The 12,962-nt window shown below is 36.6% G+C and overlaps 1 protein-coding gene across 3 annotated transcripts in view; it reads right to left on the bottom strand.

Moving 5' to 3' along the window:
• Positions 1-12,962, bottom strand: part of slc2a9l2 (solute carrier family 2 member 9, like 2) — a 185,525-nt gene that overhangs the window by 64,901 nt on the left and 107,662 nt on the right. For all 3 annotated transcript variants that reach the window (XM_039751487.1, XM_039751489.1, XM_039751488.1), the window contains exon 7: positions 9,448-9,580. In XM_039751487.1, coding sequence (XP_039607421.1) covers positions 9,448-9,580 — 133 coding nt within the window. The remainder of the gene's footprint in view (positions 1-9,447; positions 9,581-12,962) is intronic.

Below are 12,962 nucleotides of genomic sequence, written 5' to 3' on the forward strand. Positions count from 1 at the left end.
CTCTTAACAGTCTGACTTGTGAATACTGTACCCTGCATATTTTACCAAAAAGACCTCTATTTGCAGGCTGCTCACTGCTTGGGACAGTGGTTAATTTTCACTCCTTTGCTTCAATCTTTAATTTTAACTCCTTTACTTCAACCATCTTTACCACCAGTACAGGACTTTACTAACAGGTTTCCTACATATTTTTAACAAGCAAAATTTCAAAACTCTTCCAATACTTTTCCATAGCTTGTAACAAAAGTTCTCTGACTTCACTTTTGCAGTTTTACGCATATTTTTTCCCTTACAACTGCTACAATAATAATACAGATGTGACAGGTTTGTGGGGTTTACAACAATGTTAGTTAATTAACAATATCTTCAGGCATCTAATTTACAAATGTTCCTCTGGCTCAACTCTTGCAAATCTGATTCCATTAGGGGATTAATGATTTGATAATTAGTTCTTTCAGGTGGGCAAAAAGTACAGAGTAGAACCGTGAACTAAAACTTGTAGAAAGACTTGAACAGTGTTAGGTCAAACGTATGATTTATTAAACTTTGAAAAAAACAATACAACCAAAAAAATAAATAAAATGGTCTATAGTTTCCAAAGATTTTGCGAAGATAAAACTTTTATTAGAAATACACTTTTGCATGGCATTACTCTTTAATCTCAACAATATGTTAATTCTTAAAAAATTAGCAATATTTCTCAGTAATTAGCCAAAACAGATTGGTCAACTGTTATATGACTTTTACTGTTAAATGCTTTATAAATGCAAACTATTTTCTGCATAAATAACATCCTGATAAACTGAATGTGATAAGTGGAATATTAATACTGAGAAGCATTATTTGTAAATCAGATTAGTCTCAGTGACTACTGCTTTATTTCATTCAATTTCTCACTATTTGCTTGTTGATATCCATCAAATATGCCTGTTTTTCTTTTATAGTGCAACAGACTATATAAAGAATGATATGATCCTCATGGACTACATGATTTATGTCATCATTTGTACATAATAAATATATTCATTGACATTTTCTGTTCAGTAACTAAAAAGAAATGCTGTTTAAAAGCAATATTAGAATTAAAATTCAAATATTATTATGGTGCTTAGTTAACAGCAATATTATTCTGGATATAGGAGGCCAAAATATTAATGCTCTTTCACAAGCAACCACATTTTCTATCCAGCAGTGTTAATAAAATTTCAGCATAAATAGAGTGCAATCTGTGATTTTAACAAATACCTCTCTGTGTAGAAGACTGCCTTTGGATTGCCAGTAGAGCCTGGAAACAGTATGGTCCAATTCCCATCTGTTCGATCTATATTTATCATGAAATGCATTGTGGAGAACATGAAATCCACATGATATAAATCAACATTGATCGATGTCTTGTTCGCATCACACAAAAGCTCCACTGTAACAAGTTAAATACTTTCCAGTTAATAAACGCCACACTTAACGTACTTAGTTTCTACACTCTGCCATTTCAAATCCTCACATGTATATCTACATGTTTGAGTTGAGTGGTTAAGTGTCTCATCAAAATGAAAGAAATTCCCAGCTTATTGATACCCTTCTCTGACAAGCAATGATATACAATAGGGAGCAATATCGAATGTAGTAAAATATGCACATTTTGTTTCACTACATGAAAATTTAGCTGGGATTTCGCTGTCAGAAAACATTGTTTTCAATAGCTGTCTGATTTGTAAGAACAGTGCAAATCAATTACTTTCAACGCCTGCAAATCTTCAGTAGACAGTACATCAGTGTTGGACATGGATTTCTTTGTTTATCTGGCTACTTCAATACATAAGAGAATTGTACTAATCTTTGCTGTGCTAGCTGAAGAGGAGTTAAACAAGGTGTCAATGCCAATCGTTTTTTCTTGCTGCCTTCTCATTATCAATATATTGTTTTATCTTTCCAGTGACTTGCTCGTGCAGGTTCATCAATGTTTTTCACCTCTAACATTTTAACACATATTTTACATTTTGCATGTCCTGTGTCTTCATCTTTTTGGAGCCATAGCTTGTATTTTTCATTTGTTTAGCAGAGATTACCAAACACACATTTACCTAGCATTTTGGCATATGCATTACAGATCACTACAAAACTGTCATGAGATCTTATAACATTAATGAATGCAATTTTCTTTTCATTATTTTTCTAATTTACAAAATTACATGTCATAGGCCTTATTTTATGTATATTAAAAAAATCCATGACTTTTTCAAAATGTCTGGAAAAATAAATGTACAGTAATTTTCCATAACCTTTCCAACATTACCATGACTGTGGGAACCCTGTACTAAGCAACTTTTGTACCCTTAAGGAACTGTGGCTAGAAAGGCATGATCAATCATAGCATTTGGCTCACCAATAGGAAGAGACGTTAAGTTTAAACTTTTATTTAAAAATGACTTTTATTTGCACAATGACAAGCACCAGCAAATATAAGCAATACAAAGAACTATTGAACCTGGGTGAATTCATGCAGTCTACATTAAGACCCAAATGAAATTTCCCAGATGGTGCTATTCCTTACTCATAGAGGTTTGTAAAAGGAAATATTTCTTCTCCAGAGATAGTGCTCATTTCTAAGTGTTCATGGCTCCTCTCAAAAGTGTCCATGTTTATAGGTTAGCTGAGCTCTTTATAAATGTATCAGAAAGCAACTGAAATCTCTATTTTTGCAGCAAAGCACCAACTGAACTAAACTAAAAACTGAGAGAACTCTTTTGGAAAAAAGTCCAAAAAAGGTAGTCTCTTTCTTCTCTTCTTGCCCAAGGTGAGAGCCTGGCTTTCTTTCTTCCAGCAAAGTGCCTAAAAACGTTACAATTTCAATTTAGTAATAAGAATGTTACTAAATCATTATGACACAAGCCTAGATTAATTCCCATGTGAATCAAAAGCTTCACTTTCTAATTTAGCAAAATAATTTGAATCTTGCTTTACTTTTCAGACACTTGGTCCAGTCCCATCCCTGGGAAATGACCATCTATCTGCCAAAGCCAGGTGTTATGTGGGCATTTCCTTGGCCTGGTCCAGACACTTGGGTACTCAAGAACAAGGATCCTACAAGCCAAATCACTCTCGGGGAATCCTGCCACATTCGCGACTCTGTATGCAACTACTCATTCGACACAAAGCCAAACAAGTGGTACCCAAGGATTCTCTGAAAAAACACAATACAGAAAGAGTCCAGTCTTCATCTCAGGTTACTGGATAGCATTCATGTCTCACAACCATATAGCAAAACAAGAAGCACCTGGACTCAAAAGACTTGGACCTTTGGCCTTTTGCAAAGATATTGGGTGCACCAGACACTACTGTACTTTCAGCGACCTCATGACTACCCATGCTCTCCCAATCCAACTTGACTACATAGGAAGAGTCACCAAAGACATGAATGTTACTGCCAAGGTAATTAAACCCTCTACGAGGCTGACATTCCCTCCACAGTTAGACACACTGCTAATGGCTGTGTCCAGAAGGTCATTAAAGGCCTGGATTTTGGTTATTATCCAGGAAACTCACAAACCCAGACACTCCTCACTCAGTCTCCTGAGAACCCAAATCAGAGGTTCCATTAACTCTGTGAACATCACACCATCATCGGCAAAGTCAAGATCAGTGAGTCTTTCTTCACCAACAGATGCCCCACAGCAGCTGGACCCCATGACTCGGCACAACACTCAGTCCATGCAAGCACTGAACACAGTAGGAGCAAGAACAAACCCCTGATGAACCTCAGAATCAATTGGGAAAAATGCAGAGATGCTGATTCCTCTCTGCTCAACAAAGGCTGCAAAGAAACTCTGCTGATATTTGCGTTTGCGCTCCATAAAAACCAACAGTGCCGGATGCGGTTGATGCTAGACTTTTAAGGCGTTAAACAAGCCTGTTCCTGTCACTGGTAAGTGAACAAGTGATCCTATTGAGAATGACCCTATCAAGGACAACAAGAGCAGTGCTAACCTCCCGTAGTTGCCGAATGATCACCCTTCCCTTTCCAGATTGGGATGACAAGTCCCATTTTCCAGTCAGTTGGGATGATTCCTGTCTCCCAAATTGAAGCAAAGATTACTTGCAATACCTGGAGGACAGCTTTACCACAAACCTGGGGTTCCTTGCATCCTTTCCTACACTCAATTCTCAGAGGAACAGATTTGGATGTGAATAATGCTTCAATTCCTCTGTAAGCAGAATGTGGGTCACTAGACCATAGATGGTGTGTATTTAATCACAAATTCCTCTAACAAAGCTTCCTTCTCTGCCCTCAGAGCCCTTACAGCCATCTTTCACAGTTCCCAGTACAGTCCAGAGTTGCCATCAAGCCATGTTCTGCGATTCCTCTTGATGATATCCAGCATGTCCTACGAGATGAAACACCTCCTTCCGGGAACAACCTTTAGCAACCTTCACGGTCTTGTCGTGGAGGGCCTCCTACATCACATTAGGATTGGCAGTTGCACGTAAGTCTGCAAGTTCCTCACACAAACTGTGTGCATAATCATTAGAAACACCCTGATCTTGGAATCTGGCCAGGTCCAGCCTCACTCTCCTAGCAGGTAGTAGCCTACTGGATCTAAGAAGGATCTTCAGAGTAGCAACCACAAGTCTGTGGTAAGAATTCATAAACGGGGTAGTTCTGCATACCCTGCAGTTCTGTAGGAGCCTCTAGCATCTGCCCATGAGGATATGATTGATCTCCTTCACTGCACCACCAGTACTGGAGTACCAAGTCCAACTATGCAGCTCAGGGATCTGGAACCAGGATCCTGCAAATTGCAGCACCTGAACTTTTGCAAAGGAACACAAAGCCAGTTTCACAGAGGTCACCAAACCCATAGAGAACAACACAATCCTCATAGTCAACCCTGTCAGTGCTAGTGCTCACATTGAAGTCACCCATGGTCAGAGGAGTGTCACCTCATGGGCACCCATCAACCACCGAGCGAAGCAGGAAAATATATGTCTCCCTCAATGAGACATCATTCACCACAGTTGGAGCATATACTGAGACGACAGACAAAGTTCCCCAGGGAGTAATCTGAGTCTCATAATATGCTCGTGGAAAGGAATGACATCGGACATCTTTGGAAGAAGTCGATCCACCACAGCAACAGCTACTCCCTAAGTATAACAGCCATCAGAGTGACCAGACCAATCAAAGGTGTATTCACCTAAAGAGATCTGACCAGTCCCTGGTCCGAGCACCTCAGAAAGTGCCACCACCGAAAAGCAAAGTTTACGAAGCTTCTCCAACAGCAGAGGTGCTGGAGAAACAATGCGTTCCATGTGCTTAGCTGGATGGGCCACCTCAAATTATTACTCAAGTGCTGCCATTTAGCGTGCGATGCCACAGCACCACATCAGTTCCAATCCCCAATAGGCCTGACCCCATTGGCTCTCCAGCAGTTTCGACTCTTCCAGGATGAGGCTCCCAAGGACGTTCCCCCATCCCGTTCATAATGCAAAGAGCCTTCATATGGGTGGTTGCAGCAGAGCTAAATGGATTTTAAGATATCTGGAAATGCATTTTAGATATCTCAAATTGACTTACAGATATCTAAAAATGCATCTATTTTAAGATATCTAAAAAGCATTTTATGATATCTTAAATAGATTTCAAGATATCTTGAAATGATATGCTGTAGATTTTGAAATATCTGAAATGCATTTTAAGATATCTTTAATGCAATTCGAGATATCTTAAAATAACTTCCTGTGCATTTCAAGATATCTCAAATACATTTTGAGATATCTCAAAATCACTTCCTGTAACATTTCCTATTCTTTCAATGGGACTTCCTGTCTATTTCGAGATATCCCAAAATGAATTTGAGATATCTTGAAATACACAGGAAGTTATTTTAAGATATCTTGAAATGTATTTGGGATATCTTAAAATGAGAAGGAAGTTATTTTGAGATATCTCGAAATATAATTTAGATATCTTAAAAAGCATTCAAGATATCTTGAAATTAATTTTTTTTCAGATATCTGAAATACATTTTTAGATATCTAAAATTAATTTCATGATATCTTAAAATGGGTCTCTGCTCCATTTCAGATATCTAACAATGTATTTCAAGATATCTCAAATTGTATTTCAAGATATCTAAAATGCATTTTAAGATATCTTTAAAAGGACACTCAATTATTTCAAGATATCTCAATAGCATTTTCAGATATCTACAATACAATTTAAGATATCTCAAATACATTTTAAGATATCTTATAATAAACAAGTAGTCCCATTGAAATAATAGGCAATTTTACAGGAAATGATTTTGAGATATCTTGAAATGCATTTAAGATATCTTAAAATGCATGAAAGGTCAATTTAAGATATCTGAAAATTCATTTGAGATATCTTGAAATGCAGACACAATTATTTTGAGATATCTGAAACTGTATTTGAGATATCTTGAAATACATTTGAGATATCTCAAAATGTATTGCAGATATCTTAAAATGTAAAGGAAATTGTTTTAAGATATCTCAAAGCGAGTTTCAGATATCTTAAAAAGTAAATTACATTTTAAGATATCCAAAATTCATTTTGAGATATCTCTAAATGTTAATTTGGCTTGCCATACTTGTGGGGAGCCAAAAGGAGAACTGTCTGCCATGTAGGAGCAGCGTGAAGTATTTACAGTAGTTATATTGCCAATCCTGACACCAACCTCCAAGTTTTCCCTGCAAGTTGGATGACCACTCCACTTAACACTATGAAAAAAACTGGTGTAGAGCTGTAGTCCTGATAAATACCTTCCAAAAGCCCCATTATTTCATACATTAAGTTGTAGTCTCACTGACCTCTGGCTTTCTGTCTGATTTAATGTTTTATGAACTTTTCAGATTCAGTATATTAAAAGAGTCAAGAAGACTGATATCACATTGAATAAGTCTAGAAGCTGAAATGTGGAACTCAACTTAAACTGGACTTTTATATTCTTAAAGCTTATTTGGATGACCAAGTCTAGAATGATGTGAAAGGTACATTAATTGAGCATATCTGCAACTCTAAAACCATGCTGTAGTTATATATAAATATCAAGAACAAATGTTTAGGTAAAGAATAATTCATAACAAATATAGCAGAAAATATATCTCAGTTTCAGTACATAAATTACTGATAACGCCCATGTAATTTAATCACAATAAGTAAAAGTAATTGCAAGCAGCTTTCATAACAGCAAAATAATCACAATAAAATAATAACTGCAAAAATAATTACATTTTACATTTTACTAGTATTAGTACCAGTAGTTTGGATTATGTTATTAATCAGACATATGTACTATACTGTTTTCATTCCTAATGGTTTAATAATGTTTATTGCTCATTTCCCATTAAACAAAGTACATCATATTATAGGATTAAAAGGAATACAGCAATCAGCTGAAACAAAGTTGTTTTTTTTCTAAGTTATACAATCATTTTTTTAAGATAATGGTCAGCTGTAATGACATCCCAATGCAGTATTAGGATCTGTCCCCCAAGGCTTATTTTTGTGACAGTTCTGAAGAATTATATTTTGCTGTTAGGAGAAGGGATGTCCTCACAATGGATTTAAGTATCTGCTGATGAAGATTGTCCTAAGGTCAGGAGGCAAGTGTCCCCACTAGCTAGACATACTCTTAGTCTGCAGAGGGTTTGAAGGCCTGAAGGCTATATTCCACTGACCTTCTCCTACATAAGGTTTCCAATCTCGTTACAATAACTTGCAAAAACTTTTGTGTGTATATTATATATTTTAAGTAATATAAAATCTACCTTGTTATTTTGCATTGCATTTCATTGTTTTACTTAATTCATAAAGCATCTTGGTGCTTATTGCAAAACATGCTATACACAGCAGATTCAGGAAGTATTCAGGCCCCTTCATTTTCTGCACACTTCATTATTTTGCAGATTTAATATTAAATCGATAAACTTGATATTTTTGCCCATCTATCTATACTTAATAATCCATAATGACAAAGTGAAAGCATGTTTTCAGAAAGGTTTGTAAATTCATTAAAAATCAAAACCTGACATCTCTCATTCATAAAATTATTCAGGCCCTTAATTCAGTACTTTGTAGAAGTCAACAATTATAGCTTTGAGCCTTCTTAGTTAAGTTTACAAGGTTTGCACACCTGGATCTGTAATCAAATGTAATTATTGAAAAAGGTATTGCTGTCCCAGTGTACTCAGACCAATTCAAGGAATAACTACCTTTCCAGAATAATAAATCTATCTTTACTATCAGAAAATGATCAGAGAACTAATGGCTACAGAGACACATTATGCCATTTCTGAAAGAAATTTGCTTAAGAATAATCCAAATGAGATATTGATACAGCTTAGCTATTAGCTAGACAAACTGGCTTGATGGCCTGAGATCTCTTCTAGTTTATCAAATTTCATATGTTTCTTAGGTTTCTTACAGCCATATAATTCAAATGATGTCATTTGGGAGCAGGCATTTCTTTCTAGGAGTTACCATCTCTTCAATAATGCCCATGAAGTAACAAAAAAAAAAACAACAGTATCTTGGAACCTGCTTGCCTTTCTCTCCTCAGCTACGATTGATGTACATGGTTATACAACCAGAAAGAGACCAGACATAAAACAGAAAAAATGACAGAGTAACAAGGTGGGAACCACTATTCATTAATAAACACTTTGAAAATTCATCTGAATTTTGAAATAATCCTTGAATAATACTACTATAATCAGTAAAAACTGAAAAATTTTTGGGGAACATGGGCCCTGTTATATTGGGAGAAAGACTAACACTGAATTCCACAGTCAGGCTCTCTAAACAATGGTGCTAGGGTGTCATGGTTTGGGAATATTTTGTTGTATGAGGAAAATTTTTCCTACTAATTTTTGAACTCTGATCAGTTTAAAATGAATCTATAGAAGCATGGCATCCCGTTTGTTCATGTGCTGATGCCTCCAGCGTTATGCAGTGAAATAGTGATTTTAAACACATATGGTGCGAAAGAATGAGTGATGACTACAAAAGTGTTTGGATGTACACTTATTGCTGCTAGAGGTGGCCACCACAGGTTTGAGAATGTTATGTTACAGTAAGTTATGTTAAAAATATAGTAAATGACTGTCAATGACCTTATTTGTACACTCAGAATCTAATTTTCCTAACATTTACTGTTGTTAACCTTTACTGAGAAAAATATTGGGAAATATAGTACATATGATGGGACAAATACTTTTTCACAACACCGTACATGCTAATGAACTAAATCACCCCAAGTGTCTTAAGAGAAGTGTTGAAACATCATGAAATGTTCTTATATCCCCTTCATAAAATTCAAAAGGACATGTCCTGAATTGTGGTGTATTTATTGACATAATTAATGATAGTAATTTCACATAAAAAATAATAAAATTTAAAATTCAAATATATATTCATATTTTAACCTTTTTCAGCTTTGTCAGCATCTCTTTTCTCAAGCAGTAGGTACCGGGGACTCTCAGGGAGAAAAGGCAAAACAAGTAGCTGCATCAGGGCAGGTGCCATGATGAACAGAAACATATAATTCCATCTAGTTTCCTACAAAACAAAACAAATGCTTAAGATTAATGCAAAATAGATATGCAATAACATTGATGTTTTTAACAATTTACTACACCTGATCAATTATTTTATACTATTATACTTGTGAATATTGCCCTGGCTGTTAAGTGGTTGCCAGGGCATAAGGTGAAATAAAATTGGGAAAGACAAAAATCTCGATTCCACAGTGAGGGCAATTGTAAAATGTTACACCAAGATAAAAATAAATAATTGATAAAGGACTACAATATACTGTAAGCCAAGCATTTGACTGAATATATATTGCTTAACAAGTGAAGATGTGGCACAAATGTTAATGAGAATTTAGTGGTGATTGTGCTGCTGTTCCATATACTTATGGAGGCAAACTAACTATAAATATCATATGTCAGGATACTGTTTGTCAGGATTTGGCAACTTCTCTTGAATATTCATTCCAATCTAACCTAACCTAATCTAATCTAATTATCAGAAGTATATAGTAATTTACCACAAGTAGACAATCAAAGTAAACCGAGTTAAGATGACATCTAGCTGGATGGCTTTGTTTGTTAGGTTAATTTAGCTAATTCATATTCAACGTCAGGCTCTCCCAACCTATTGTGGTCAGTACTATACACACTGCCAAAGCCAGTGACAGAAATTCAGCTACATGACAATTTGGTAAAAATATCATTAGTGATAAAACAGTCAGAATTTCGTCCCTTGGCTCCCAATTCACCAACTCAGACCCAGACCTAGTTCCAGTACTCAGCACTCACCTTATAATTGCCGATTTTATAGTGGGTAAAGTAACAGTTAAAGTAAAATGAGACTAATCATGAACTATTAATTTTATTATTCAACATTCACAGTACTTTGAGGAAATAAAAAGAAACTTCATATTGTATATGTGTGCACCAATGTTTTTTTGATTAGTTTTTATTTCTGTAACTAGCAACTTGGCGCACGCTACGCTGCGTGTTGGATGACCACAGTTGAAGGACTCCCTGTTTAAACGTGGCTGCCAGTCGTGAACTGGGTCCTTCATCGCACCACAATTATGTCTGTTAGTGGTGAGTGTCAGTTTGAGAGCGTTCACTCAGAGTTTCTTGCGAGACCGTACGTTTCTGTATATTACGGTTGTTTTGCAATCGTAAGGACAACAACAACAACAACATTTATTTATATAGCACATTTTCATACAAACAGTAGCTCAAAGTGCTTTACATATTAAAGAATAGAAAAATGAAAGACACAATTATAAAACAAAATAAATCAACATTAATTAACATCGAATAAGAGTAAGGTTCAATGGCCAGGGGGGACAGAAAAAACAAAAAAACTCCAGACGGCTGGAGAAAAAATAAAATCTGCAGGGATTCCAGACCATGAGACCGCCCAGTCCCCTCTGGGCATTCTACCTAACATAAATGAAACAGTCCTCTTTGGATTCAGGATTCTCACGGAAGGACCTGTCGTCGGGTGTCTCAATGGCACGCTTTTGCCTCTTTCTTTGGTGATCACGGCGTAATGTGTCCTCTCTCTCTGTAGGAGTTTGTCTATTACGGTTGTTTTGCAATCGTAAGGACCTCTCGTCGGGTGTCTCATTGGCACGCTTTTGCCTCTTTCTTTCATGATCATGGCGTAATCTATCTTCTCTCTCTGTAGGGGTTTCAGTTGCCTTTCGTTGCGCGGCAGAGACGCGTCGTTGAGCTAATCTGTGTGAATGCTGTGTGTCCATTTCTTGCGAGCGACTGTCACGCCTTTGCCTCTTTGCTTCGTGATCACGCTATAATCTGTCCTCTCTAGAAGCAGCAGGTTTAGTTGTGTTTCTTTCGGCAAGGTCTCCTCCGTACAAGTGCACATGGGTAGCTGAAGACGGAAAGGCATAGTGAAACACACGAATTGGTGACCAGGGGAACCATCCGACTCAGACGCGGGGCTCGAAATACTCAAGTGCACATGTTATTTATAATTAAATTTTTTTTTTTTTGTTATGAACTTCCCCAAAAGAGTTGATCCCTGTAAATAGTTAATAGTATATGAATAATATAATCTGTTGTAGTACGGGCGTTAATTAGCATCACGCCTCATAACCTGTATACACCACGTATTTGGCTGTAAGGGTAAGTTGTGGTTTTTGTTTCTTTCATGATTTTTTTATTTCATTTTATTGATTATTTAATAGGCAGAGGGGAGAAGACGTTAATGTGACCCTCTGTCTATTTCTTTACTTTTGTTTTGAAAAGATTTTCGGGAACAGGAAAAATAAAATCAAAGGGGAAAGAACGGAGGGGGGTAAGCAGGAATTCTGAGAGGGGACGGACTGAGATGGCTATACAGCCAAAAGGAACGCAGACCCGGACACGGACAACGCGCTGGGCTTTTATTATATAGATATTTGCATTGGCCATTTCCTTTTCAGTTAATTTTTACAAACCTTACAATATTTCTATTTTAGTTTTTATATTTGGCAATTTACAATAATAGCTTTATTTAGAGAAAATCATTTCAGTTGTATTTTCATTCCATTATGGCTCTCTGATGGTAGACTACAATAGGCACATTAAGCTTACATAGCAAAGGGAACACATGCAAGTTCGCCCATAAAAGATTCAGAGAGGCTTTTTTTGTTAGGGCCATCTACAGAGAGCGATCTTGTTAACATTTTATATAATGCATTGTAGCAGTGTTCATCTGTGTATGGAGCATGCTGTTCACTTTGGAAGATTTAGGGATTTTAAACTCCAGGGGCCTCATGTATAAACCGTGCATACGCCCAAAAATGTTGCATAAGAATGTTTCCATGTTCAAATCACGATGTATAAAACCCAAACTTGGCGGAAGCCATGCACATTTCCATGGTAGCTCATACCCTGTCGTACGTAAGTTCTCTGCTCGGTTTTGCAGACTGGCGGCACCCAGCATCAAAGCAGTGCTACTGTTCCTGTGTGGTTACCCTTTCTTTTTTAGACCCACATCCACATGTATAAATACAGTGTATAAATACACTGAAATTAACCGCATATTGTTTATTAGTTTAATGCATCTGATTGTAATTATCCTGTAACAATATAATGGTCCACAGAATGGTCAAACTATTCCAAATACCATAACTGCTTTAGCGTTGTTACTCTCACTGCACCTCGGATCCCACATCGAATCATCTTTTTCCATATTATTCTCACTACACCACTCTGAGTATTTATATCACTGTATCTGAGTGTGAATCACAGCTGTACAGCAGCTGATCGGAAATAGAATTATCGGTATACAGCATCAATCACACACTGCCTCAGAAATGCTGTCTATTGAACTGCTCTCATATGACAAACACGTCAGAGCCTTTCCTGTACTGACATCGCAGTTCAGAAACAGTTTCATCCCACAAAAAATC

The sequence above is a fragment of the Polypterus senegalus genome, chromosome 4 (genome assembly GCF_016835505.1).
Source record: "Polypterus senegalus isolate Bchr_013 chromosome 4, ASM1683550v1, whole genome shotgun sequence".
In the NCBI taxonomy this organism is placed as follows: domain Eukaryota; kingdom Metazoa; phylum Chordata; class Cladistia; order Polypteriformes; family Polypteridae; genus Polypterus; species Polypterus senegalus.